Here is a 27,554-nt window from a genome sequence, read left to right on the forward strand (position 1 = left end):
GGTACGTTGTGAAACTGAAAGACCTCCCCAAGATGATAAAGTTGATTGTATGTTAAGGCTACTTTTTCAAGAAAGATTTCTTTCAAAAGATGCCTCTCAGCATTTAACCTGGAGGTGCTCTTTCAGTCTGTTACTGAGATTTTCTCTGGGTCTTAATTTTCCTCCTCTGTAATATGTTGAGATTGAACTAATCATCCTAAAGGTCTTTTTCCATTAACACCTTCACCTATTAGAAATGGGAACACCAAATCACTGGGATCTTAAATAACATACCTCAGTTTCCACGAACACAAAAATCGGATTGCTGTTTCTTTGGACCAGTATACAAAAAGCACTTCCGACATTCTTACATCCAATTTCAGTCAAAAACAGATGAGAAAATTACTACAAGTATAAAGAAAAGTACTTGCAGAAATTTCCTAGAAACATTTTAGCAAACAGTTAAAGCAGAGATGATTCCTTTTTTTCTCCTTCATGATAATATATTTAATCTTACATATAAAACAACTGTGGGATCACCATAATTCACACAGAAGTCTCTCTCACAGGCATCATTTTGAGATTTTGGTTTTCTGCCCAGATATCATGCTACATAATAGGCATTGTCAGTCAATGAATCATGGATTTTTAGGTATTCTAATTAGAACAATTCAGTATAAAGCAGGGTTTCCCACTTTCAGCACCACTGGCATTTGGTAGTAGATAATTCATTATTGTGGGGGGCTGTTCTGTCCTTTATAGGACATTTAGCAGTATCCCAGCCTCCATCTACTAGATACCCTCTCACTAGGTTGTGATAGTCAAGAATCAGACATTGCCAAATGTCCCTTGGGGAGCAAAATCACCTCCAGTTGAGAACTACTGATAACAAATAATGTTCCTAAAATCGACTGGCTTCTCCAGTATCTATAGTCAGCACAAAGCTGCCCAAGACATTACCTGGCACAGTGTGCTTCTGTTTGATGTCCCCAAGGGTGCTCTACCCCAGGTAAGATCTATTAACTACTTTAATGAACAATTTGGCCTAGAGCTGACTATATATCATAATTTTGAACATCTCCTCAGCTATGCAGGCCCTTGTTGTAGAAACACCCCCACATGACTTCTGAGGACCACATGAAGACACACATTTACTGTCAATGAGAAAGACCTCACTGTATCTGCACTACTCCTGATGCTGCTTGATTTCTAATCAGTCATTAAACAAATGCTTGACATAAAATAGTCAAACAGTTTCCATTATCCCTTTCTCAGGTTTTCCAGTGATGCTGGGACAATGTTCTGATTGGATTACAATTGCTGTAACAATGGTAGTTTGCCAACACCATTGTGATCGCACAGAGCCACCTACTTACTGCCACCAGTTACTATAGAGCCTAAGGGAGAGAGTAAAAGGAAGTTCTGAAGATCAAGGCAGTACAAACTCCAACTGGCAAGACGTAGGGTGTGGAAAGGCAATGGTGCTAATAACCTGGCCTGGATGTAAAGTCAACATTTCCCCATTGACTCAGAACTCTCTAACCTTCTGCACTTCCAAACCCTTAACCAACAGTAGAGCACTCAGCAAAAGACCTGCTCTAAGATATTTGTTTTCACTTTGCATGTTATTTCAAATAATTAAATTTTACATTCACGATATTGTTCCTCTAGCAAGATATATATGCCAAACACTGAAAGCACATACTAAATGAGAAACTGCCTAAATTGAGAATTTATGACGTTCCTAGTGTAACGCTTTCTAAATTAAACCTTTATTCCTTCAGAAGCTCTTCGTTGGATTTGATACACTCAAAAATATGCTATTGATATTTCATGTGCCCTAAGATTTGGGTCAGATTCCTCAAAGATCTTAAAACCATAATAAAGGGGCTCCTGGGTGGCTCAATCGGTTTAAGTGTCCAACTCTTGGTTTCAGCTCAGGTCATGATCTCACAGTGCGTGACTTTGAGCCCCATGTCAGGCCCTGAGCTAATGGCACAGAACCAGCTTGGGATTCTTTGTCTCCTCTCTCTGCCCCTTCCCTGCTCGCACATTCTCTCGCTCTCTCAAAACAAATAAATAAACATTTAAAAACACATAATAAATAAGATACTTAAAAGAATGAAATTAACTTAGTCAAGAAACAAACAAAAAAAAAAAACAGTAAAAAGGACTTAAGGGAAATATTTAAAAGACCATCTTGTAGAGGAAGAATAGAATGTATCCTGAGTGACCCCAGATGCCAGACCAAGTCACAGAATAGTTGGAAATGATTGTACAAGAGATCTTTTGGCTGAGGGGAAACATACCATAATATGTGTAATTTTATTATATTTTTAATCTTTACCTTTGTTAATGTTTATTTTTGTAATATAAGTATAATTAACATACATATAAGAGTTTCAGATGTACAATATAATGATCCAACAATTCTATACATTACACAGTGCTCATCATGATAAACGTACTCTTAATCCCCATCACCTATCACAACCATGCCCCCCACCCACCTCACTCTGGTAACCATCAGTTTGTTCTCTGTAGTTAAGAATCTGTTTCTTGGTTTGTCACTTTTTCCTTTGTTCATTTGTTTCTTAAATTCGACATATGACTGAAATCATATGGTATTTCCCTTTCTCTGACTTACTTCACTTAGCATTATACTTTTGTGCTACATCTCTGTTGTTTCAAATGGCAAAATGACATTTTTTTTTAAGTTTATTTCTTTATTTTGAGAAGAGAGCACAAGAGAGTGGGAGAGCAGCAGAGAGAGAGAGAGAGACAGAATCCCAAGCAGGCTCCGGCTGTCAGTGCAGAGCCCAACGTGGGCCTCAAACTCATGAACAGTGAGATCATGATCCGAGCTGAGATCAAGAGTCAGATGCTTAACCAACTGAGCCACCCAGGTGCCCCAAAATGTCATTCTTTTTACAGCTGAGTAATATTCCATTGTATGTATATGTATATATATTTTATTTATTTATTTATTCATTTGTGTGTATATATATACACACATATGTATATATATACACACATATGTATATATACATATCTATATGTACATACATATAGATATGTGTGTGTGTGTATATATATATATATATACATATATATATATACCACATCTTCTTTATCTATTCATCTATTGATGGATCCTTGAGTTCTTTCATATCTTGGCTATTGTAAATAATGCTCCCATACACATTGTGATGCATATATATTTTTGAATTAGTGTTTTTGTTTTCTTTGGGTAAATACCTAGTAGTGGAATTACTGGATCATATGGTAATTCTATTTTTTTTTTTAATTTTGAGAGAGAGGGCACAAGCAGGGGAGGGGCAGAGAGAGAGGGAGAGAGAGAATCCCAAGCAGACTCTTCATCAGCACAGAGCCCGATGTGAGGCTCGAACTCATAAACTGTGAGACCATGACCTGAGCTGAAAGCAAGAGCCAGATGCTTACCCAACTGAGCCACCCAGGCACCCCTGGTAATTCTATTTTTAATTTTTTGAAGAATGTCCATGCTGTTTTCCACAATGCTGCACCAGTGTGCGTTCCCGCTAACAGGGCACAGGGATCCCTTTTTCTCCACATCCTCACCAAGACTTGTTATTTCTTGTCTTGATTTTAGCCATTCTGACAGGTGTGAAGTGATATCTCACTGTCATTTTAAGTTGTGTTTCCTGATGATGAGTAGCGTTGAGCATGCTTTCATGTGTCTTTTGGGCATCTGTAGGACTTCTTTGGAAAAATATCTGTTCATATCTTCTCATTTAATTGGATTGATTTTTTGGTGTTGAGTCGTATAAGTTCTTTATATATTTTGGATACTAATACTTTATTGGATATTGCAAATTTCTTCTCCCATTTGATGGCTTTTGATGGTTTCCTTCACTGTGCAAAAGCTTTTTATTTTGGTGTAGTCCCAATCACTTAACTTTGCTTTTGTTTCCCTTGTCAGAGAAGACATATCTTTAAAAAAAATGTTTCTACAGCTGATGTCAAAGAGATTACTGTCTATGTTTTCTTCTAGAAATTTTATGGCTTCAGGAACCACATTTAGGTCTTTAATTCATTTTGAGTGTATTTTTGTGTATGGTGTAAGAAAGTGGTCCAGTTTCAGTCTTTTGCATGTAGCTGTCCAGTTTTCCCAACACCATTTGTTGAAGGGGCTTTCTTTTTCCCAGTGCATATTCTTGCCTCCTTTGTTGGAGATTAATTGACCATACAATTGTGGGTTTATTTCTGGACTCTATTCTGTTTTATTGATGTATGTGTCTGTACTGTGCCAGTCCCCTACTGTTTTGATTTTTACAGCTTTATAGTATATCTTGATATCTGGGATTGTGATACCTCCAGTTTTATTCTTTTTCATGTTTTCTCTGGCCATTCAGGGTCTTTTGTGGTTCTATACAAATTTTAGGATTGTTTATTCTGATTCTGTGAGAAATGCTGTTGATCTTTTGAATGGAATTGCATTAAAACTGGAGATTGCTTTAAGTAGTATGGGCATTTTAACAATATTTCTTCTTCCAATCCATGAGCATGGCATATCTTTTTATTTGTGTCCTCTTCAATTTCTTTCATCAGTGTTTTATAGTTTTTGGAGTACAGGCCTTTTACCTCTTTGGTTAAGTTTATTCCTAGGTATCTGTTTTACTGTTTTTGGTGCATTTGTAAATGGGATTGTTTTCTTAATTTCTCTTTCTGCTGCTTCATTATTAGTGAATAGAAATGCACTGGATTTCTGTATACCTATTCGATATCCTGTAACTTTATTTAATTAATTTATCAGTTCTATTAGTTTTTTGGTAGACCCCTTAGGGTTTTCTCTACATAGTATCCTGTCATCTTAATCTTTACCTTTTTGCTGTCTCATTTTCACTTTTTTGATTGAGACTAACTAAACTTGTATTATATTTCTTTTACAAAGTGCCCTTATTCATGTCCTTAACTCACTCATTTTTTCTATCAGGAACCCATCATTTTCTTACTGACGTGTAAGAGCAGCTAAGCCAGCTCTTTCTTCACATTTGGGACTCAATTGTCTGAGCCTGTCAGGATATGAGATCTTCAGTTCTTTGTCTTTACCCACCTGGCCTTTTGAGGCAACATTTTCATTCCAGCCTCTGCCCAGTGCATGAGGTGCCTTGCAAAAATGGAGAGCTGAGTTATTTGTTTCAAAATTCCCTTTGACGGGGGTCTTCAGTGGTTCTTTGTAGGACCCTGCAAGAAAAACACTTAGTTTTTAATTTGTTCTTCAAAACAAGATAATCACTTTGGTTGGAAGTCAACCCATGGTGTCTTTCACAACAGAATGTGAAAGCACAGGACCACACCTCTCTAAAAACCACGGAAGATGGGGTAAAAGAGGAAAGATTGGCCTTGTCGAGAATGCCAGGGTCATAAGTGAGCACTGCCTCAGTGGCCTCTGTAAGAAATGCCAAGATTAAAGACCTGATTGCAACTGCAGCAGCAGCCTAAATGCTTTATCTCTGAATGGAAAGAACATACTTGCACATCTGAAGAATAGATACAAACAGTTCCATGGGTTAAAGTGATGGAGCAAAGGTATCTGGTTTGCCCAAGCTATGATCATTCTGCCAGGAAATCACTATGGGATGCTTGCTTTCCCAACATTGGCATCCACTCTATGATCATGAGCAAATCACTTTGCGTCTCCATCTCTCTGTTATAGAAAGATGCTGTAAGGGTATTTTGAGATGACAGTAGTGAAATACTTTCTAAGTGAAAGTGATAGCAAAGTCAGTGTTATTTGCATCATTATTATTCATATCTGTTCTCTTCTCAAGATTGAGAAAGCCCTTTACCAGATTTTTAACTACATAGAAAACCTTGCCAAGTCATCCTGTAAAACTAAGTATATTTTTGTTCATATCACTTGTTCAACAGAGGAGCTAATAAGGACCACTGAAAAATCTTACATATGTAATCTTTACAAAAGGAATCATATACCAATGTAAATCTCAGAAATGCATCGAAAATACAACATACTGTCTTTTGTTCTTGTTTCCTTTCCTGCCCCTTCCCCACCACCTTGGAAATTTCTTATTCAAAGGAAGGAAGAAAAGGAAAGCAGTTGACTAAATGTGATACTAGATAGTTCTATGCTACAGAGATTCTTTGAGGAATTCTATTTCATTGACATTTTTCAACGTTTTTTTGTTTTGTTTTGTTTTGTTTTGTTTTTTTTATTTTTGGGACAGAGAGAGACAGAGCATGAATGGGGGAGGGGCAGAGAGAGAGGGAGACACAGAATCGGAAACAGGCTCCAGGCTCCGAGCCATCAGCCCAGAGCCTGACGCGGGGCTCGAACTCACAGACCGCGAGATCGTGACCTGGCTGAAGTCGGACGCTTAACCGACTGCGCCACCCAGGCGCCCCTCATTGACATTTTTTAAATGGCCTGTGGAATTTCTATTACCTCACCTAGAATCAAGGTCTCTTTTTCAGGAGTTATCTTCAGCACGGATCCAGAAGCTTCTGGGAGGTAAGTGGTTGAACGCTCTTCCTCAAAGGAATCAACTGCCAGATCCCTGGTTTGGCTTTGCCGCCATCTGGTGGTAATTGGGCTACTGGCAACGGGAACCTCTGCCGACAGTCTCTTCACAAAGTTGCTCTTAAAGTTAGAATATGTAGTATTAACTCCGTCAAATATCTATTTAACATAAAAAAAAAAGCCGTAATTTATAGTGGCCTCAACGATGCAAAATTAAATATTCCTTAAAAGGAGAATTATTAACAACTCATTTAGTACAACACAAATTATATATGAGATTTTTTATTTTCGTGACCTGAGAGAATGTTATTTTATACATATATAAATATGTATGTGTGTGTATACTTACAGCCTCTGTTCAAGATTCTCAAGATATATAAAAGCAGCTTATGGAGTGATTATATTTACAGTTATTATAATTACATATCAATATAAATATGAAGTTGAAATAACCATTTATATTGAACATGTAAAATCACATGTTCATATAAAATCACAAAATTGCAAATCTGGAAATAAACAGTAATTTTCTTTTTTTATTTTCTCTTTTTAATTTTACATCCAAGTTAGTTAGCATACAGTGTAATAATGCTTTCAGGAATAGAATCCAGTGATTCATCCCATACATATACCACCCAGTACTCATCCCAACAAGTGTCTTCCTTAACGTCCCTTGCCCATTTACCACAGCCTCCCACCCACAACCCCTCCAGAAACCCTCAGTTTGTTCTCTATTTTTAGAGTCTCTTATGTGTTGCCCCCCTCCCTGTTTTTATATTATTTTTGCTTCCCTTTCCTTATGTTCATCTGTTTTGTATCTTAAATTTCTCATATGAGGGAAATCATGTGATATTTACCTTTCTCTGACTAATTCTGCTTAGCATTATTCACTCTAGTTCCATCCATGTTGTTGCAAATGGCAAGATTTCATTCTTTTTGATTGCCAAGTAATACTCCATTGTATATATATACCACATCTTCTTTATCCATTCATCTATCGATGGACATCTGGGCTCTTTCCATACTTTGGCTATTGTTGATAGAGCTGCTATAAACATTGGGGTGCATGTGCCTCTTCAAAAGAGCACATCTGTATCCTTTGGATAGATACCTAGTAGTGCAATTGCTGGGTTATAGGGTAGTTCTATTTTTTTTTTTAATTTTTTTTAATGTTTATTTATTTTTGAGAGAGACAGAGACAGAGTGAGAGTGGGTTAGGGGCAGAGTGAGAGGGAGACACAGAATCCGAAACAGGCTCCAGGCTCCGAGATGTCAGCACAGAGCCCGACGCGGGGCTTGAACTTGCAAACCACGAGATCATGACCTGAGCCAAAGTCGGACGTTCAACCGACTGAGCCACCCAGGCGCCCCTAGGATAGTTCTATTTTGAATTTTTTGAGGAAACTCCTTACTTTTTTTCAATAGTGGCTTCACCACTTTGCATTCCCACCAGCAAGGCAAAAGAGTTCCTCTTTCTCCGCCTCCTAGCCAACATGTGTTGTTGCCTGAGTTGTTAATTTTAGCCATTCTGACTGGTATGAGGTGGTATCTCACTGTGGTTTTGATTTATATTTCCCTGATGATGAGTGATGTTGAGAATTTTTTCATGTGTCTGTTAGACATCTGGATGTCTTCTTTGGAGAAGTGTCTATTCATGTCTTTTGCCCATTTCTTCACTGGATTATTCATTTTTTGGGTGTTGAGTTTGAGAAGTTCTTTATTGATTTTGGATACTAACCCTTTATCTGATATGTCATTTGCAAATATCTTCTTCCATTATGCTGGTTGTCTTTTAGTTTTTCTGATTGTTTCTTTCACCATGCAGAAGCTATTATCTTGATGAGGTCCCAATAGTTCATTTTTGCTTTTGTTTACCTCGCCTCCAGAGATGTGTTGAGTAAATTGCTGCAGCCAAGGTCAAAGAGGTTTTTGCCTGCTTTCTCCTCGAGGATTTTGTTGGCTTCCTGTCTTATGTTTAGATGTTTCATCCATTTTGAGTTTACTTTTGTGTATGATGTAAGAAAGTATTCTAGGTTCAATCTTCTACGTGTCACTGTCCAGTTTTCCCAGCACCACTTGCTGAAGAGACTGTCTTTATTCTACTGGATATTCTTTCCTGCATGTGAAAGATTAGTGGGCCATATGTTTGTGCATCCATTTTTGGGTTCTCTATTCTGTTCCATTGATCTGAGTGTCTGTTTTTGTGCCAGTCAGTACCATACTGTCTTGGTGATTACAGCTTTGTAATACATCCTGAAGTCTGGAACTGTGATGCCTCCAGCTTTGGTTTTCTTTTTCAGGATTGCTTTGGCTATTCGGGGTCTTTTCTGGTTCCATACAAATTTTAGGTTTGTTTGTTCCAGTTCTGTAAAGAATGTTGGTGTTACTTTGATAGGGATTGCATTGAATATGTAGATGGCTTTGGGTAGTATCGACATTTTAACAATATTTGTTCTTCCGATCCATGAGGATGGAATATTTTTCTATTTTTCTGTGTCTTCTTCAATTTCTTTAATAAGCTTTCCTATAGTTTTCATTGTGTAGAATTTTCACCTCTTTGGTTAGATTTATTTCTAGGTATTTTATGGGTTTTAGTGCAATTGTAAATGCGCCCGATTCCTTGATTTCTCTTTCTGCTGCTTCATTATTGGTGAACAGAAATGCAGCCAATTTCTGTGCGTTGATTTTATATCCTGTGACTTTGCTGAATTCATGAATCAGTTCTAGCAGTTTTTTGGTGGACTCTTTTGGGTTTTCCATATACAGTATCATGTCATCTGCAAAGAGTGAAAGTTTGACTTCCTCCTTGCCAATTTGGATGCCTTTTATTTCTTTGTGTTGTCTGATTGCTGAGGGTAGGACTTCCAATATTATGTTGAATAACAGTGGTGAGAGTGGATATCCCTGCCGTGTTCCTGACCTTGGGAGGAAAGCTCTCAGTTTTTCCCCATTGAGGATGACATTAGTGTTGGGTGTTTCAATATGGCTTTTATAATCTTGAGGTATGATTCTTCTATCCCTACTTTCTTGAGGGTTTGTATCAAGAAAGTATGCTGTATTTTGTCACACGCGTTCTCTGCATCTATTGAGAGGACCATGTGGTTCTTGTTTTTTCTTTTATTGATGTGATATATCGCATTGATTGATTTGCAGATATTGAACCAGCGCTGCATCCCAGGTATCAATCCCACTTGATGGTGGTGAATAATTCTTTTAATGTATTGTTGGATCCAGTTGGCAATACATAGCAATTCCCTAGTTCAAACTTTTCATTTCACAGATGAGAGATCTGAGGCCTAATTGCTCAACATTTATCTCATTCCCTCTGAGAAATCCCAGGAGTTTGGTATTACAGATCCTACGGTGGCAAACCATACCATGGATCTATGTGTGAAATTCAACTGCGAATGACAAACTGGAAATATGATATATATATTTTTTAATTTTAACATTTATTTATTTTTGAGAGACAGAGCATGAGCGGGGCAGAGGCAGAGAGAGAGGTAAACACAGAATCTGAAGCAGACTCCAGGCTCTGAGCTGTCAGCACAGAGCTCAACTCAGGGCTCTAACTCACAAACCGCGTTATCATGACCTGAGCTGAAGTCGGATGCTTAACTGACTGAGCCACGCAGGCACCCCAAAATATATTATATTTTTAATAAGATGTAGGGCATGTTAGGTTATTACCCTTGTGTAAAGGACTGTCAGAGAAATTTAGACAAATTTACAATCCAAATAGAAAAAAAATAGAACATAGGACCTAAACGGGCAATGCACAAAAGAAATAATTAAATGCTCAAAAAATATTCAACCTTGCTAGTAATCAAAGAAATGCTAACTTAAAACAATAACAAGATGCTAGCAATGGTATTTTTTAATGACAAGCCCCAAGGTTGAAGGTTCTAGAAACAAACACTGGCATATATTGCTGGTAGAGTATAAATTAGCATTGAAAAAGGAGGTACATGGTGCATAAAGACGGGAAGGACTCAATGTTTACCAGTAGAGAATTGACGAGGTAGATTTTTGTGACATCCTTAAAAGGGAATATTCTGCAGCCATTAGAAATTAGGACATACATTAAGGAAATGCAAATCCAAAACACAATGATGTACCGCTTCACACGCTCTAGGATGGCAATAGATGATAGGTAAGTAAGTAGATAGATAGATAGATAGATAGCTAGCAAATGTTAGTAAGAATGTGGAGAGACTGGAACCGTTACACATTGCTTATGAGGATGTAAAGTGGTACCACTGTGGATAACAGTTGGCAATTCCTCAAAAAATTAAACCTAGAATTACTGTATGATTCAATAATTTCACTGCTAGGTACAGACCCAAGAGAAATGAAGCAGGTACTCAAACTCAAACCAACTCAGGTACATGGGCGTTCACGGTAGTACTATTCACAATAGTTGGAAGGTAAAATAACCCAAATGTCCATCAGCAAAAAAATGGATGAGCAAATTGTGGAAGATATATGTTTATGTGTGTACATATACATATATTATACATAATATAATTGTTTATTCACAAATGACGTATCAGTTAAGAAAAATGACCAAGAAATTTCTTATTGACAATCTTACACTGTCTTGGCAGTTGTGTGTTTCTCTGGCTCATCTCCTGTCATACCCTCCATACTGTCTCCCCACCTTGATGCTCTTCCACAATTCTCTGCCAAGGTAACTTCTAGCCCACCTTCACAACTGGAATCAGCCATCATATCACGAAGGTGTCTCTGACATTACCTTCCTCTCCGTTCCATTACCTTCCTCCCCCTTCCAAACTCCCCATTAGGCCACCTGTGGTAGGTTAAATAATTGCAATACTTAATTTTATACATCGGCTTGATGGATTAAGGGATGCCCTGAGATCTGGTAAAACATTTTTTCTGGATGTGGCTGGGAAGGTGTTTTTAGAGAAGATTAGCATTCGATTTGGTAGACTGAGTAAAGAGATCCAGCCTCACCATTGTGGGTTGACATCATCCAATCCACCGGGGTCCCAAATGGTACAAAAAGGCAAAGGAAGGGCAAATTTTCTCTCTTCTTAAACTAGGATGTCCATTTCTTTCCTGCCATCAGACACTGGAGCTCCTGGTTCTCAGACCTTCATACTCCTTAATTTACACCAGCTGCTCCCCAGACTTTGGACTCAGATTGAATTATCCCGCTGGCTTTTCCTGGTTTTCCATCTTAGAGATGGCAGATTGTGGGACTTTTTAGTCTCCATAATTTGGTGAGCCTCACGTATATATATTTATGTATACTCTATTGATTCTGCTTCTCTAGAGAATCCTAATGCAATAATGATGCTTTATCATTAGACATGAGAGACAGCTGATATGCATTGAAAATGGCTGGCAGTTTTAGACAGCCACCACCAGAATATGAATCAATAGCATAATGCAATGACCTTTTTTAAGCAATACAATTTTAGGTCTCATTAAAGGAAAGACAGTGTCCAAAACAAGAACAAGGAAAACCCATTGTCTCTGCACTGGTCAGGACCCATCTGCTGGAGAACTGGGTCCAGTCTTGAATCTGTCTTGTAAGAAGGAGATAAGCAAGCCAGGATCCCCAACCTGAGTTCATTTAGAGGAAAGGACTGCAATGATACAAGGTCAGGGAACACAGCAATAGAGCAACACATGAATGGAGTGAGGGCTTCTGGGGTATTTAGTCTACAGGAAAGAACACCCGTAAGGAACAATCTTCAAATATGAAACAGAAGGCAATTTATGAAACAAAGAAAAATTTACTTTGTATTGCTCCCTATGACAAAATTGAGAACAGTGAATGGGAGGAGACAAATTTTTATTCAGCACAAAGAACTTTCAAAGAGTTACAGCATGATTTTCTATCATGTTTTGAATGCGTAGTACAGTTTTCGGTCAGTTCCTCCTCCAAGGACATGTGGCTCATAGTGGTACAGATGAACATTTTTTAAATACTCATGTGTTTTAATGTGCATTTTTAAATGTTTTAAAATGTTCAATGTGGACATAAAGTCTTCTGTTATTAAAAAAAAATGTATTTTGGTAAAATAAATGAGCCAATTTGAACCAAAAATGTTAACTAGCAAATGGCACAGATGGAAAAATCACAGACATATATGCAAATGACTACAGCTTAGGGAACGTTGTGGTAGAATGTGATATTTCATCTTCACTGTTTTTAAACTTTATTCCAGGATCTATCTCTTGCTGGGGAAATGCCTGTTACATAGTTTTAAATGACTGGCCTATGTATCAATAAAGAGAAAGAGGATGATAAGAAAAATAAGACAAAGGAGAAAAGAATGAATGACTGGATACTTTAAGCACATCAGTTTGGCTTGTTTACTTTTCAGAGTTCACATGGTGTTGGCCTTAAATAGGGAGGAATTCAGAGCACCAGGGCCAAAAAAATAAATAGAAAGGAGCCTAGAGAATTTAAAAATAAAGTCAGGAAGTAACCAAATGAAACAACTGGGAAAATAGAACAAACATATATAGTGATAAATTATCTGACTCACAAATATTCAGCAGGTAAGAGAAACCTAAACATTCCAAGGAAAGACATGCTGATGATGCCAGGGTGTCTCTAGAACGTTATGGCAGAGACAAAATTAACAAAGATGGCCCATCAGCTCTCAGGCATATCATCCCAATTCCCTTTCCTTAGCCTCTGAATGTCTGCCCCTCCCCTACCAACCCCACCACCGCCAGTCCAACAAGGCAGCAAGACATTTCAAATTTGGAGTCGTAATAATATTTCAAATTAATCATGAAGATCAAAATGTCCCTCTTCTTATTTTTGCACCGTAAATGTCTCCTCATCCTGGTATTGGGCAATACAAACCAAGCAAACACTTGGAGAGCATTTATTTTCAGGTATTGGTCGCTTTGTTCTGCACTGCCAATGGCTGCCACTGGGGGCTCCAGAGTGTTTTTGGCATCTATCCTTCCCTTCTATCAGGCTGACCAAAGCGGCCTTCATTAAGACACTATTCTCTCTCATCTTTTTTTTTTTTTAATAGTTTTTTTTTTTTAACGTTTATTTATTTTTGAGACAGAGAGAGACGCAGCATGAACGGGGGAGGGGCAGAGAGAGAGGGAGACACAGAATCGGAAGCAAGCTCCAGGCTCTGAGCCATCAGCCCAGAGCCCGACGCGGGGCTCGAACTCGCAGGCCGCAAGATCGTGACCTGAGCTGAAGTCGGACGCTTAACCGACTGAGCCACCCAGGCGCCCCTATTCTCTCTCATCTTGACTTGTTACTCTGCAGACTCTGTGACTCCTTCCAGACAACTTCAGTACATATGGCCAAGTTGTTTTGTTGTGGTGGTCCACTCCCTCTCCTCTTCGGACCCTAACAGTGATTTCTCATAAAACTAAATGTCTCCTGATGAATAAAACCCCCTTACCAGAGACAGTACTACAGTAATCTCATCCACCACATTTTTTTTCTAAGTAAACATATTTCTATTACAGAGAAATTGTTGAATGTAGTTGAAATAATTTGGGTTATAAAGTTAAAAGTCTTAAACTCTCTTCTTGCTTGTTCTACTTACTTGTTCTGTGATTGGGAGATTACTAACTTCTTCCTGTTTGAAAGCATTATTGCATTCTGCCGGTAGAGAGCTTTATACTACATGTGATTGCTTTTAATATGTGTATATATGTGTCTGATTTATAAATAAATCATGGGCAGTATAAAGCTTTCTACAAACATAAGCCATTTATTTAGTGCTCAGTTATTTGCTGCCTTATATTTGTTCCCCAAATGTTTCTTGTGTATTTTCTCCTCTCCAAAACTGATTTCAAGCTCATGTGAGGCTGCCTCCATCACAGACATTATTTGTATCTTCTTCAGTGCCTGTGGTGCTTGATTAACAGAGTGGCCCAGTAGGTTCCCTTGACCTTCAACTCATCATTCTCTTCCCCTCCTTTAACAAACCTTCCTTGATCTCCTGAAAGAGTGTTGTTGGTTTTTCTAGCATACTATCTCCTATGCATTGAAAATTGCAGTGTTGATATAATTATAATTTGAGAATGGTTTTGTATAGACAGAACATGGAAACAATGATGACAGATCCCCCAGAAAACTAAGAAATGATGATATCACAACATATACAGAAAAAGACTCTGAGAAATGAAGAAAAAAAGAAATGTCTAAGGGCCAAAATCTATCTATGTTCACAAACATCCAGGCTGGGAGTTGCCCAAACTCCCGTGCTGAATGTCTGATTAATGGGCCTATAAGGATATTTATATATCATTCATATATGAAATCATATATGTTATAAAAGCATATATATTTCTTTCTGTCCCCAGCCACCTTAGTGAGAGGAGCTGCCACCATGTCCCCCCACCTGCAATGGATGGTCGTGCGGAATTGATCCTGATCAAAAGGGACAAGCAGACATAAAGCACCAAGCCCAACAGGCTTGCAACTCTTTCCACTACAATGGCCTGGTTTACCACAAGACTGCAGGCATGGATCCAGAGGCCTTCAGCAAAAATGTAATGATGGTGATGAAGCGGAGATCTGACCAGTGAAAACCTACCACCTCCTACATGCATACCAACATCAACAAGAATGCCCTGGCCACCCTTAGCAGCATCAGGCACAGGATCCGCAAGAACATGGACCGCCCAGGTCTGTTCATGGCTGCCATTTGCAGAGCCAGCGCCATCCTGCACAGCCAGAAGCCTATGATGGTGAAGAGGAATCAGGCCTGCCCCACCAAGAGCTCCTGAGCACCTGCCCCCTACCTCCAAAGCAACAAAGATGTCAATCACTTAAAAAAAAAACAAGCAAACAAACAAACAAAAAAAACTTAAGAATCGTAAAATTAACAAACTGGCTTTGATTTTGGCCTTGACAAGAGATTAACTTCAGTTTTCAAAGTACTTTTAATATTGCATGAAATTTTGGGACAATCCAACATGAAATATCAGGCTGGTACAAGCCTTTTATTTCTGGTTAATAACTGGCATGTTGGCTTATACAGAACCTCTTGTAAGCATAATTTTGATATTCTCAAAGACCAAGCTGTAGATCACTTGATGGGAGTTTCTGTACTTACAAAACACTGAACTAGAAAGTATCATAATGATTTTATCAAAGTAACATTACCCTATGGGGCCATGCCTGGGGTACAGTCAATCAGCATCCTCCTCCAAGGGAACCCTCTGTCATCTCCCTCAAATCAGTTATCATGGGCTGGGTTTACATGGTTCAAATTACAGCAGGTGTTCTATGAATTAACTTTTTTTTTTTAATTAATCATTAAAACTCAAGTTCCTGAGCCATGTCCTTCAACAGCCTAGACAAACGGAAACTAAAGAGGCTTGTTACAGTGAAAACCAAAGGAAAAAAAAAAAAAAGACTGAGGTCTAAATTTTCTCAAACTTAAATGTATGCTTGAGTCAGGAGGCCAATTCTGGTTCAGGAAATCTGAGGTGGGGCTTGAATAGCTGCGTCTCTAACAAGCACCAGGTGATGGCAGCACTTTTAAGTCCAAGAACCTTGGCGTAGCAAGGTCAGAGAATTGAAGTCCGGGTGTCATATGAAGTTTGGCTTTCTCAGTAACTCAGCCAGAGAGCATCAAAGTAAAATTATCATAGTGAAGAGGTGATACAACGTGTTTTGTATACTTTTTTGTTGTTTACTGGGTATTAGGTTTACAGGAGAATACTTTTCTACTGTATCCTTTATTATCAGGCTGCAAGAGTGGGAGCCAAGTGGTTTATCAGTCTCTTGACAGGTTTTATATGCCTAAGCTGTGGGTTTGGCTCCGGAGGCAGAGCTACCAGCCCCCTGAGCAACACCAAGAGTCAGGACCAGGTAGAATGAGGCACCTTAATTTGAAATTTGCTGTGTGTCTTGGGGAAGAGTCCAAGGTGACTAAAGGAACCATGGATTTCAGGATATGCAGCTACCTCCATTTCCTGTCCACACCTACCCCTATAATTTTCAACAGTAAAGTTAAGCCTCCTGTAAGAGACAACAGCCACAGGAAAAGTGAAGGTAAAAAAAAGAAGCAACTAGATGATGCACCGAGGTAGAGGTGGGTTTGGAGGGTTTCCTTGTTCATTTTTGCCTTCTTGGTAGAATTGTCTTATTTAATTGCTAAATTCCTGATTTATTATCAAGTTCAGTATTTTTCCATCTACAGGTTGCAGACCATTGGTGAACCCTGAAATCCTTCATTGTCAGGGGTCAGAGCCAGGCTGTTTTAAAACTGCCACAGGCATATCAAAGTTCAAAGGGGAAGGAAGGATCATTTAATCAGACTTCTCAGTTACATGCATCTGAGTTAAATTATAAAGTGCATTTCTTACTGGGAGTCAGGATCAAAAATTTGAAAAACACTGGCCTATAGTTGGCTTTATGATAGAGGAGGGTTTTTTAAAGCCTTCACATTGTATCTAATCTATTTATTTTTATTATATTCACCTGGCATTGCCTTAATGAGATGAAGTCAAAGTAAGTAGCCACTTTAGTTATTTTTCTGCCCTTTCCACTGTAAATATCTTGAACTCGTGTAGCAAGTTTAATCCATACACATAATATTAAACCCCTTCAGGTTATACATCATGTTAATAGAGCACGTTTAATCTACACTCTGAACTATTCCTGGATGGTATTTAACCCACTCCTCTACATTCGCCCAGTTACTGGGAGCATTCACTCCCCAGCTTTCACCCTACAAGGGCACCATCTTCTGGTGAAAAATTTTGTCAGGAGAATGTTAAAGAGCTCTCGAAACAGTCCTGATCTTCCTAGCGAAGATTGCAATAGGCATCATAAATACATTGAAATTCTTTAGCACTCTGTTTTATCCAGGAGTCTCGTTCCATTCCCCATCTGAGAAGGGTCTTTCTATTCCTTAGCAGTGAAAGGACCCCATCTGTCCTTCCTGGTTTTCCGTTAAACTGAGCTGGTTTCAAGTTTCAGCTCCTCCTTGAATTCCAGCCTGCTGAGACTTCTCTCTAGAATCATCCAAAATGGAGCCTCTTACAGCTTACCCTTTAAGATGTTCGGGGCCGAAAGCAAAGGTATTTGCAGTTTTACTGTCTATGGTTCTATGCACAGTAATGTTATTTCTTCTACAACTAAAATTCCTAAAACCTAAAATCAACAGCTTTTATGCCTTTGAAGTGAAAGATGCAAAAGGAAGAACGGTTTCTCTGGAAAAGTTTAAAGGCAAAGTAAGTTGTATCTTCTGTTTTTTGTTGGTTTTTTTCCTACTGCTTGTTGATTTCTCTGTTTACTTTAATGGAATCAATTTTTCGTTGATAAAGGGTCATAAGTTATAATTTAGTTTTCAAAGTAATGTAATTAGTATATCACTCTGACCATCAGAGTTCTCATCGTGTATATATACAGTACTTCTAATTGATAAGCTGATTATCCTGTTTTCAGAGGCATGCTAAATTAACACTGTAAGTTGTTTAGGAAATTTTTATAATTAGTAATGTGAATATGGAGACATTAAAAAATACTACTTCCATAAACTAGCAACATTAAAAAGCACTCTTATCAATGATCGTATTTTCTTTTATCTTAAACTGTTTTACCTGATGCTTTTTTAATGGTAGTGATTTTTCAGAGTCTTAACTCATGCATCCAGGTTAAGATTTTCAACAAAATTGGGTATGTCTAAAAATATAAAATAACCATCAGCTTCAAAATGGTTTAGGATTTTAACTACTTGCAGAATATTTTTTTTTAATCTTTTTATTTGCTTCACTTTCCGGTTGGATTTTTTTCTTTTTCCGGGAGGTTGCACTAGTTGTAAACGTGGCTAGTGACTGCCAACTCACAGACAGAAATTACTTAGCACTGCAGGAACTGCACAAAGAGTTTGGACCATTCCACTTCAGCGTCTTGGCTTTTCCGTGCAATCAGTTTGGAGAATCGGAGCCCCGCCCCAGCAAGGAAGTTGTATCTTTTGCAAGAAATAACTACGGCGTGACATTCCCCATCTTCCACAAGATTAAGATTCTAGGATCTGAAGCAGAACCTGCATTCAGATTTCTTGTTGGTAAATATCTACTTTGCCTCATCAAGTTAATGTTTTCAATTGCTTTTCATTTTTAAAACAAATGTACCAGGACCGTACGCTTTCTATTTCATGTGAAATGCTTTAAGTGGGAAAGTTTGGTAAAACCATCAGAAAGCCAGAATCTCATCCTTGGTGACTTTCTAGAAGTTATGCTTCTCTGAAATCAATGTTTTAACTTCTTGAATGGCAAAATAAGTCGACTCCGGTGTATTCTTTTCCTTATGATCACTTTCCTGAAGAATTTAGCTGAACTGTGGTCATGGCTATCTTCACAAAATACCTTAATTCCTCTCTTATTTAACTGGCACTTGGGGAAATGTCCCTCCCCATTACCAATGCTATCCATGTCTCATGAATATTGCTGGGCATTATTAGACATATCTTTGTGATTAATTTTAAGTTCCCTTGTCTGAAATATTGTCTTCATGGATGAATAATATCTCTGTTTTTGCTAAAATTCAAAACAGAAGAATTTTTTTTTTTTTTTTTTTTGAGGACAATAGTGTTACGTTGTCTCTAAAATTAGGCTAGCTACAGAAATCTGTTTAAAGATTTTCCTGGGTCAGTTAGCATAACAGTAGTAAAGTATAGTGACTAGGGAAATAGGTTTTAGCCGCAACCTACCTGGATTCAAGTCCCTGCTCTGTTAGTTTTGCTGTGTGGCTTCAGCTACAAGACTTAACTTCTCTGTGCCTTCTTCCTCACTTGTAAAATAAGATTATCAATATAAGATAATTTGGAGGATTAAGTGTGTTAATAGACGTAAAGTATTTATATGTTTCTTACACTGTGCCTAACACTATTCCAAAGAGCATTCAGGGACTCCTGGGTGGCTCAGTAGGCTAAGCATCCAACTTCAGCTCAGGCTCTGTGCTGACAGCTGAGAGCCTGGAGCCTACTTTGGATTCTGTGTCTCCCTCTCTCTCTGCCCCTGTCCCCTTCATGCTCTGTCTCTCTCTCTCTCTCTCAAAAATGAATAAAGATTTTAAAAAAATTTTTTAAATCATAATAGATAAAAAACAAAGGACATTCAGTTAATGTCCTCTCATCTGACTTATACAGATGATACCCTCAGTCCCTATTCTCACTGCAGATAATTTGAATTTTGATAAAACAGTGACCTCAGTCAGGCAATCAAGCTTCCAGTCTAGTAAGCCACTTCATGATGTTCTACAAAATTTAAGTGTGAAATCAGAATCTTTTTAAAACATTAAATTTCTGGGGAAAATCAACATAATGTTCCACCTACCCTTGTGTAATCAAAAAAGTAAGTGATTTAAGGTTTCAGTGAAGTTAGATGAAGCTCCAGAGATGAAGACCATGAGATCATAGCCAAATGGAAATGAGTTTTTTAAAACTAGCCAAAATTGACAGTAACTGATCATGTGATCACAGTGCACATGTGTGCAGGTGTCACTAAACAGGGCATCTGGGCAGGGAGGCAAATGCAGGCTGAAGCTCAGCCATAGCAAGGCATGTGCTGGGGGACTGTACTGGCCTGGAAGAGTGCCTTTTCCTAACTCGCAAAGATGTTTACGTCAGGTAGACAGAGCTCTGCCCTGGAGGGCATTATCTTTAGAGACACATTTTCCATTATAGAAAAGAGCAATTTTGCAAAATGATGTTAAGATGGCTTTCATGTAATAATAGGATGCTCACACGGAGTCCTTGATGTTTGCTCTAGTCAAAAATACTTTTCTCTAATAATGAAATAAATTGAAATGCTTGGCACAGTACTCCAAGTAAAACACATATAAGTTATCAGGCTACTTTTTATTTTTATTTCTTAATTTTAACCTATGCTCCCTGACTGCTTCTTTCTCCCAGCCCAAAGCAAAGCATTCCACACCTTCAAAACTCTAGACAGTGTGTTCCTTCTACCAATTTCATCGCTATTTCTGAAAGAATAGTTAATACTTACAATTTCTGCCTCCCCGTCTCAATTACCTTCTTAGATGACTGTGTCTGGCTTCTTGCTCCATGAATCTCTTGAACCTAGCAGGTACCAGTGACTGCCATTCTGGGCCCTTCTCTTTCTTCTTTTAAGGTTCCTCTTTTCCATCCACCCTTAACTGTGCTGATTCTCAGGACTGTGCCACGGCCCACTGGAGCTCTTCTTATTCTATCCCCTTTCCCTGACTGAGCTCTCTCTCCTAAGCCCCAAAGCCTTATATTCACCTGCCTCCTCTGACAGAATGTCCCACATACACCTGAATCCCCTCCTGTAAAAAAATGAATTTGTCATCTTCCTCCTAAAATCTGCTTGGAGTAGGAAGTAGGAGTGGGAAGTATAGGAGTAGAAGGTCTAGATATCAGGGCTGGCTCTACCGCTCATTAGCCACAAGACCTCGAGTCTAAGACTCCATTTTTCTCATCTGCAAAATGGGGTTAATGATAATACCCATTTCACAGGGTTGCTGTAAAGATTCAACAAAAGGATCCATTTAAAGCAATGAGCATACATTCCTGGGCACATAGTAGACACTAGATACATCTTAAGTAGTTGTTTATATTTTTTTCACATGTTAGTCAATAATGAACATCAATTCTGGATAATGTAAATGGAAAAAACATTATATTTCTTACATACATTAAGATGGTTCAAAAGGACCACATAATTTCCCAATATGACTTAATACTGTATGTTAACTAACTAGAATTAAAATAAAAACTTAGAAACAAAATAATGTGATTTAGAATTCCTTTCTGTTTTCCTCTACATAATATGTAACAATACTAAAAACATAGGTATATTTAATATGTAAAGAATTCCGTACAGGCCATTACCAAGGACCATAGAGTATCATTTTATCTTTAAAAATGTTAAGAAACTGAAAGTTTTGAGCTAGTGACAAGGTAAATTTTTTGTTGCTGTTTTTTTTAGTTTTCTTAATGTGTATTATTTTTGAGACAGAGAGAAAGAGAGAGAGAAACACAGAACATGAGCAGGGGAGGGGCAGAGAGAGGGAGACACAGAGTTTGAAGCAGGCTCCAGGCTCTGAGCTCTCAACACAAAGCCTGACGTGTGGCTCGAACTCATGAACTGTGAGCTCATGACCTGAGCTGAAGTCAGACACTTAGCTGACTGAGCCACCCAGACGCCCCAACTTTTTTATTTAGATCAATAAATCCAGAATAAACCACTTTGTTTCATGATTCCGGACCAGTAGAATCATCAGTGAAGTCACCAAATGTACAGAAATATGGTTACTTGGAGCTTGAGTTTTGCCTTGTTTGGGTGTTTTATTTTTTGTTTTGTTTTGCTTTTGACATTATGATAATCTTAGAACTTGATTCTTAAGTTATCACTTACATAGATACTAATAGAAATGAAAATCTTGACAAAAAATAAAATTATGCTTATGAAAATATATTCTGGTACTTTAGATTCTTCAAAGAAAGAACCAAGGTGGAATTTTTGGAAGTATCTGGTCAACCCTGAGGGTCAAGTTGTGAAAACCTGGAGGCCAGAGGAACCCATTGAAGTCATCAGGCCTGAGATAGCAGCTCTGATTAGACAAATGATCATAAAAAAGAAAGAGGACCTATGAAAATGCCAGTGAGTCATTCAAATGCCGTAGTCGGAATATAGAAATGTCAAGGGGAGGGGGGGTTTGGTCTCAATTTAAATACTCTGACAATTAAATACGGCACTGACGGATTTTTTGTTTGTTTGTTTTTATGATACCTTGCCAGTGAGTGGTAATGAATAATGCCCCCAGGACAGAGATGTTACCCAAAACAAAAATAAAGAGTATCTAAAGAATCAAAATGAAATATACTAAGTATTTCATCAGATCACACTAAATAATTCAAAATACAGTCATCAATGTGCTTCAATATCCTGTTGTTCGACTTGACATTTTCAGGATTGTACTTAATGGAAATGCCAATCCACTAGACCTCTGTTTGAATTCAAGACACTGTGTGTGACTGAATTTTCTGGATTAACTAACTGTAAATGGCTATTTTTATGTAATAAAATAAAAAATAAACACTGAAAAAATGTTAAATATATAGAGAGATTCAAATCATTATGTACTTTTGTTTCAGGCACAGGAATTTTGTTTCTTTAGTTGTTTTTTTTCTGTTTTCTTTTTTAAGTACAGGTTCATAGTATGTTTTACTGTATCTGCCCAAATAGTCATTTATAAATGACACTATCCTAACATTTGAAAAACCTTCATCATTGTCAATATTTCTCTATTATTTTCCAGAAGAAACTCAAATTTTATAAATAGAATATTAATTGCTGAGTAAAAATCCCAAGAGTAAGAAAAAGGTTATGAGTATATGATTATTTAGCTCAATTCTTTATATATTAATACTGGTTGCTAATTTATTCAGATTAGATTAACCTTTTGGAAAGAATTCAGTGCTGCATCATTCTGATGGCTAAAATAATAAGAATCAACTCTAAATAGTCAAAGGTCTGAAGGTAAAAAAGGGAGGGACTAATTACACCAGTCTTAAGCATCAGCAATCACTAAACCTTTTGACCGAGTCACAACATGCTTTTTCTCCTTTATCATAACCTTTATATTCTGTCCATCTTCTCATTATTGGCTGATAAAGCAACTTGCCAAGTTGATGAAGGCTAATTATTGCCCCACTAAATATATATTCATTTCATGAAATGAATAGGAATACTAGGGCTAAAGAAAAAAAAAAAAGTAAAAACGCAGTTATGTAAAATTTGGCCAAGAAGGAAGACCCAATCTAAATAGCTGTGAGCTGGCCCCCATATACTGTCCTGATTAATGAAAGTAAAGATTTTTTTATGGTGAAGTCAGTAATGCCACCTCAGCATATAGTTCTTTGCAAGTGTTTAAAGTCCTTGGAGAAACCAAAAATATTTCCTGGAACACCTTCTGCTTCAAAGCATATATCCAGCCACACAGCTCTGATTGTATTTAGTAAGATATCTGGGGGCTGGGGGGAGGCACAGTTTCTCTTAGAGGTCCAGAAGATTCACAAGGATAGCCTCAAGAATGCCAGGTTAGTGTGTCAGCAAACCTGCTTGTACCCCTCACCAGCTGTATGATGTTGGGCAAATCACACGACTACTTTCAGATTTCCTCACCCATAAACTTAGGGAGGTCAGACTGAACAAAGAGCCCCTTCCAACCTTCCAAGTCAATGATCGTGCTTGACAAGGTGTCTTATGTGATCAGGACTGGAATCAGTAATCTGAATTATTTTTGAAGAAATAAAAGCCACCTAACAAGCCTATGTGTCCTTTGCAATTTTGCCCCAAGAACATAGAAGCAGTTTGAATTCTGAGCCTAAGCAGTTTGAATTCTGAGACTCTAAGCAAAATTTTGTTAAGGGCAAACTTTCCAAGTATTGTTCTCAGAGCATTCTTGCCATACACCCCATTTACAAGTGCCACAAGACTGCTGCTGTGGTGGGGAATGACCAGGACTGTCCCAGTGAATGCAGTTCAGATGTCCATCCTGCCCAAAGTCACTAGTTCTCTCCAAAGCCATATAAAGGGGGTTTTCACTTACATATCTCCAATCCTCCGTGTTTATTCAACCTACAGTCTCTACTATAGTCAGTCCTTGGTTCTCTTCCCTTCCCCTTTGGGTATGCAGGGAAGGCAGGTGGGGATTTGAAAGTGTGGCAAGTAGGTGTCCATTCAGGGTTCTGTAACAATTAGCCTCTGTGTACTAAAGAGTGTGTGAAGCCATTTGCTGATGTACTGCTCAACCCATAACTCCAGTGTCTTATATGAATTCTGCCAGGTATATATACATAAAGAGAAAAAATTGCATCTTCTTGAATTGAGCCTCTCTTCCCTGTCTCGGCATCAAAGAGCCTTGGACATAGACTGCTACTGTCTAAATTGAACAGTATAACAGAAAAATAGCTGGCATCATGTAAAAAGGTACTCATGGACAAAGGGACAAAATCAAATTCATTTCATTGTGGTCAGTAGTTCGTTGGCTTGAAGTTTGTTTTTGTGTATTTGGAAGGTGGAAAGGAGTACTTCCTTCTAACTCCTGATCTTCATCTCATAGCAGACATAGCCGTGGTGCTGGGAGATTGGAATAAATAGGAATTTGCCTGAAGTATACCATGAAAGTCATACTTCATTTTCAAAAATGCTTAATAATTAGTATAATCTTAATGTATATATGTGCCTATATATAATTCCTAGCGATTGTAGTATATATAGCCTGCACACAGTGGTGGCTGGGAAGTAATAACCACCTCTCTGGAGGAGGGGTTCCAGTTTGCAGCATTTGCCAATTTCCATGGTATAAATGCTCCCACATGGCCAACTTCCAGCTACCAATGCTTTAATAACTGGCATGCCAGATTTCTGAAAATTTAACACTCAGTTCACACAAACCACTTTACGTTGGATCCAGAACACAAAAACTTTTAAAAATCAGACTTGATTAGGTTATCATAAGGATCTCCAAAGAGCTCAATCTAGAGCAAAAACATATATTATTTATTTTTATAAATATACTGTTTTGGTGGCTTATGTGAAAATGTGGAACTACAGTCCCTGAAATATGAAAAGCTGCTAACAATATGCTATATAATCACAGTAAAATCTAATGATTTCACTGGATTGTCTGCAGGTAGTCTCAGGTAGGAAAATACTACTGTAAAAAAAAAAAAAAAAAAAAAATTGTAGGGGCGCCTGGGTGGCTCAGTCGGTTACGCGTCCGACTTCAGCTCAGGTCACGATCTCGCGGTCCGTGAGTTCGAGCCCCGCGTCGGGCTCTGGGCTGATGGCTCAGAGCCTGGAGCCTGCTTCCGATTCTGTGTCTCCCTCTCTCTCTGCCCCTCCCCCGTTCATGCGCTCGCTCTCTCTCTCTCTCTCTCTCTCTCTCTCAAAAATAAACGTTAACTAAAAAAAATAAAAAATAAACAAAAAAAAAAAATTGTAGACAAAGCCTAAGCAGAAAAACAAAACCTGTATTTCTCTATATTTTCAACATATTAACTCTCTTTCAAGACTACCTTGCAGAAGCTAAGAAGTCTTGGTTGGTCCCTGTACAAAACATTACATTCATTCATAGTGTTTCTTTGGGGGAAAAAAGGATGTTTGGGCGTGGCTATAATGTGAACACTTTATCCATGTGTATTCCTCACCTTGATTTCATCTTTCCCATGGAATAATAAAATTCTAATAACTGTCACGCCTAGAAACTAACATACCACACTCCTCCCCACTCTTCCTTCCTCTCGCTGAACTGGTAAGGCCATACCTTGCAGAGTGAAGCCTTCTCTTTTTGGAGGAAAGGAATAGAGTGGCTTTGATGTCCCAGTTGTGGGTCCCTGTCTTTCCCTCTGATTCCTATGGAGACATTCTTCATTTGAATATATATATTCATTCTCCTCCTTACCCACTGATCTCCTTAATTCATCTTTCATGCATTCCATTCTCTCTCTCTTTCTCATCATCTCCTGAATATGGAAGTGAAGAACAGCTTTAAATATGTATTGTTTATTGAGTATAAATGTTTGCATTTTATGTCTCATTCTTTAGTGTAAAAAAATTAAAACACAAAGGCCAAGCCTTCTAAATTAAGTAGGTTTTATTTTTATCAACAAGTCAGTGGCTTTCCATAAAAAATAACATGTTGAAATTTAGCCTTGTAAGAAAAATGATGAAAACAGTATTTACATGGGAGGGATCCTTAAACACACACAGAAAAATGCTGAAAATGAAATGGAAAACAATGAAAAGAGGATATGAAAGTAGCAAAATGCATAAAGAATCAAATTATAGGTATAAATCTCCCATGGTTTTAAATGTTTAAACTTAAATAAGAATAAAAATTGTTAAATCAGTAATTTGTAATTCACTACAGTGGACTGTAATATATTTCTCACATCTCACTTAGAATATAACTAATTGACCAGACCACCTAAAGTCAGCTTCACGAACTTGCTGCAAATGCCCACATGAGGACACTGATGTCACTGTTTATCTGGGACCCAGCAAGTTCCTGAACACTGTTGCATGGGTCAAAATGGCCTCCACAGGAATCAGAAAATATTTAAAAGCATATGGTACAGTTAGTTCTTCCCACTTCACAAGCTAAATATCATGCTCAAATATTTTATGAGTCTGTGACTTGACAGAAAATGAAGTGAAAAATTCAGGCAAATCCTGCAAACAATTCAACCACATCCCCCAACCACACCCCAAAATTTCCACTTTTCTTGATATTTCAAGTGAAAATGTTTGAGTTGATTGATTCATCTTCAAAGTTACCTCTCCATTCTCTCTTCAGCTGGTACATACACATGGTTACAGAGACCTGCTCTAATGGCATATTAAGAAGCTGATTATCTAGAAAGAATACTATAGACTTAGTTGAAAACTGGGGGAAAGAGTTTAGGCTTTCCTTTTCAAATTGTCATTGTATTCTAAATTTTATATTAAAAATAAATACTAAAAAAAATAATTTCACAAATACTTTCATACTGTGTACCCAGGACTCCAAAAATATTACCTGGAAAAAAATTTTAAGAATTAATTATATTGGGGGCGCCTGGGTGGCTCAGTCAGTTGAGCATCCGACTTCAGCTCAGGTCATAATCTCACAGTTTGTGGGTTTGAGCCCCATGTCAAGCTCCGTACTGACGGCTCAGAGCCTAGAGACTGCTTCGGATTCTGTGTCTCCCTCCGTCTCTGTCCCTCCCACACTCGCATTCTGTCTCTGTCTCAAAAATAAATATTTAAAAATTAAAAAAAATTAATTGTATTGCTTTCTTCACCATTTGTAACACTGTCTATGGTGTTATAATTGAGTGACTGAGGAGCAATTACAAGTATTATGGTTACCAGTGCCCTGGTTCATAGCAAAAAGTATACATATGCACCAAACACACACACTAATTACAGAATCAATTATACTCTGATGTTCATTGTATATGCAATAAGATAGCAGTTGCATGTTAGCTGATGTCATTCACATCTTCAACCAGCTAACAATACACTGCCAGCCCATCACACACAG

General features: G+C 38.0%; 2 protein-coding genes, 1 long non-coding RNA gene and 1 pseudogene across 5 annotated transcripts in view; 2 read left to right on the forward strand and 2 right to left on the reverse strand.

Moving 5' to 3' along the window:
* The window catches only part of CDC20B (cell division cycle 20B), an 89,016-nt gene that overhangs the window by 56,316 nt on the left and 5,146 nt on the right, over nucleotides 1-27,554 (reverse strand). Inside the window, exons 4-5 of the mRNA XM_042986759.1 lie at nucleotides 6,430-6,658; nucleotides 5,075-5,205 (exon numbers count right to left, since the gene is read on the reverse strand). Coding sequence (XP_042842693.1) covers nucleotides 5,075-5,205; nucleotides 6,430-6,658 — 360 coding nt within the window. The remainder of the gene's footprint in view (nucleotides 1-5,074; nucleotides 5,206-6,429; nucleotides 6,659-27,554) is intronic.
* On the forward strand, nucleotides 14,824-15,250 carry LOC102972454 (annotated as a pseudogene).
* On the forward strand, nucleotides 17,263-22,577 carry GPX8 (glutathione peroxidase 8 (putative)). Of its 3 annotated transcripts, none has more exons than XM_007079944.3 (3): nucleotides 17,263-17,707; nucleotides 18,279-18,543; nucleotides 21,952-22,577. In XM_007079944.3, exons 1-3 carry the CDS (start codon nucleotides 17,504-17,506, stop codon nucleotides 22,113-22,115), a joined length of 633 nt encoding a protein of 210 aa, XP_007080006.1. In that variant the 5' UTR covers nucleotides 17,263-17,503; the 3' UTR covers nucleotides 22,116-22,577. The 3 variants fall into 3 exon arrangements, with proteins under 3 accessions (XP_007080006.1, XP_007080007.1, XP_042842661.1); XM_007079945.3 differs by having other exon boundaries at nucleotides 17,266-17,707; nucleotides 18,282-18,543; XM_042986727.1 differs by having other exon boundaries at nucleotides 17,267-17,554; nucleotides 18,282-18,543.
* On the reverse strand, nucleotides 26,106-27,094 carry LOC122238684. The gene is made up of 2 exons (XR_006217737.1): nucleotides 27,048-27,094; nucleotides 26,106-26,246 (listed from the first exon to the last, which is right to left on the reverse strand). It is a non-coding gene; the product is annotated as an uncharacterized LOC122238684 (long non-coding RNA).

This window comes from Panthera tigris, chromosome A1 (genome assembly GCF_018350195.1).
Source record: "Panthera tigris isolate Pti1 chromosome A1, P.tigris_Pti1_mat1.1, whole genome shotgun sequence".
NCBI lineage: Eukaryota > Metazoa > Chordata > Mammalia > Carnivora > Felidae > Panthera > Panthera tigris.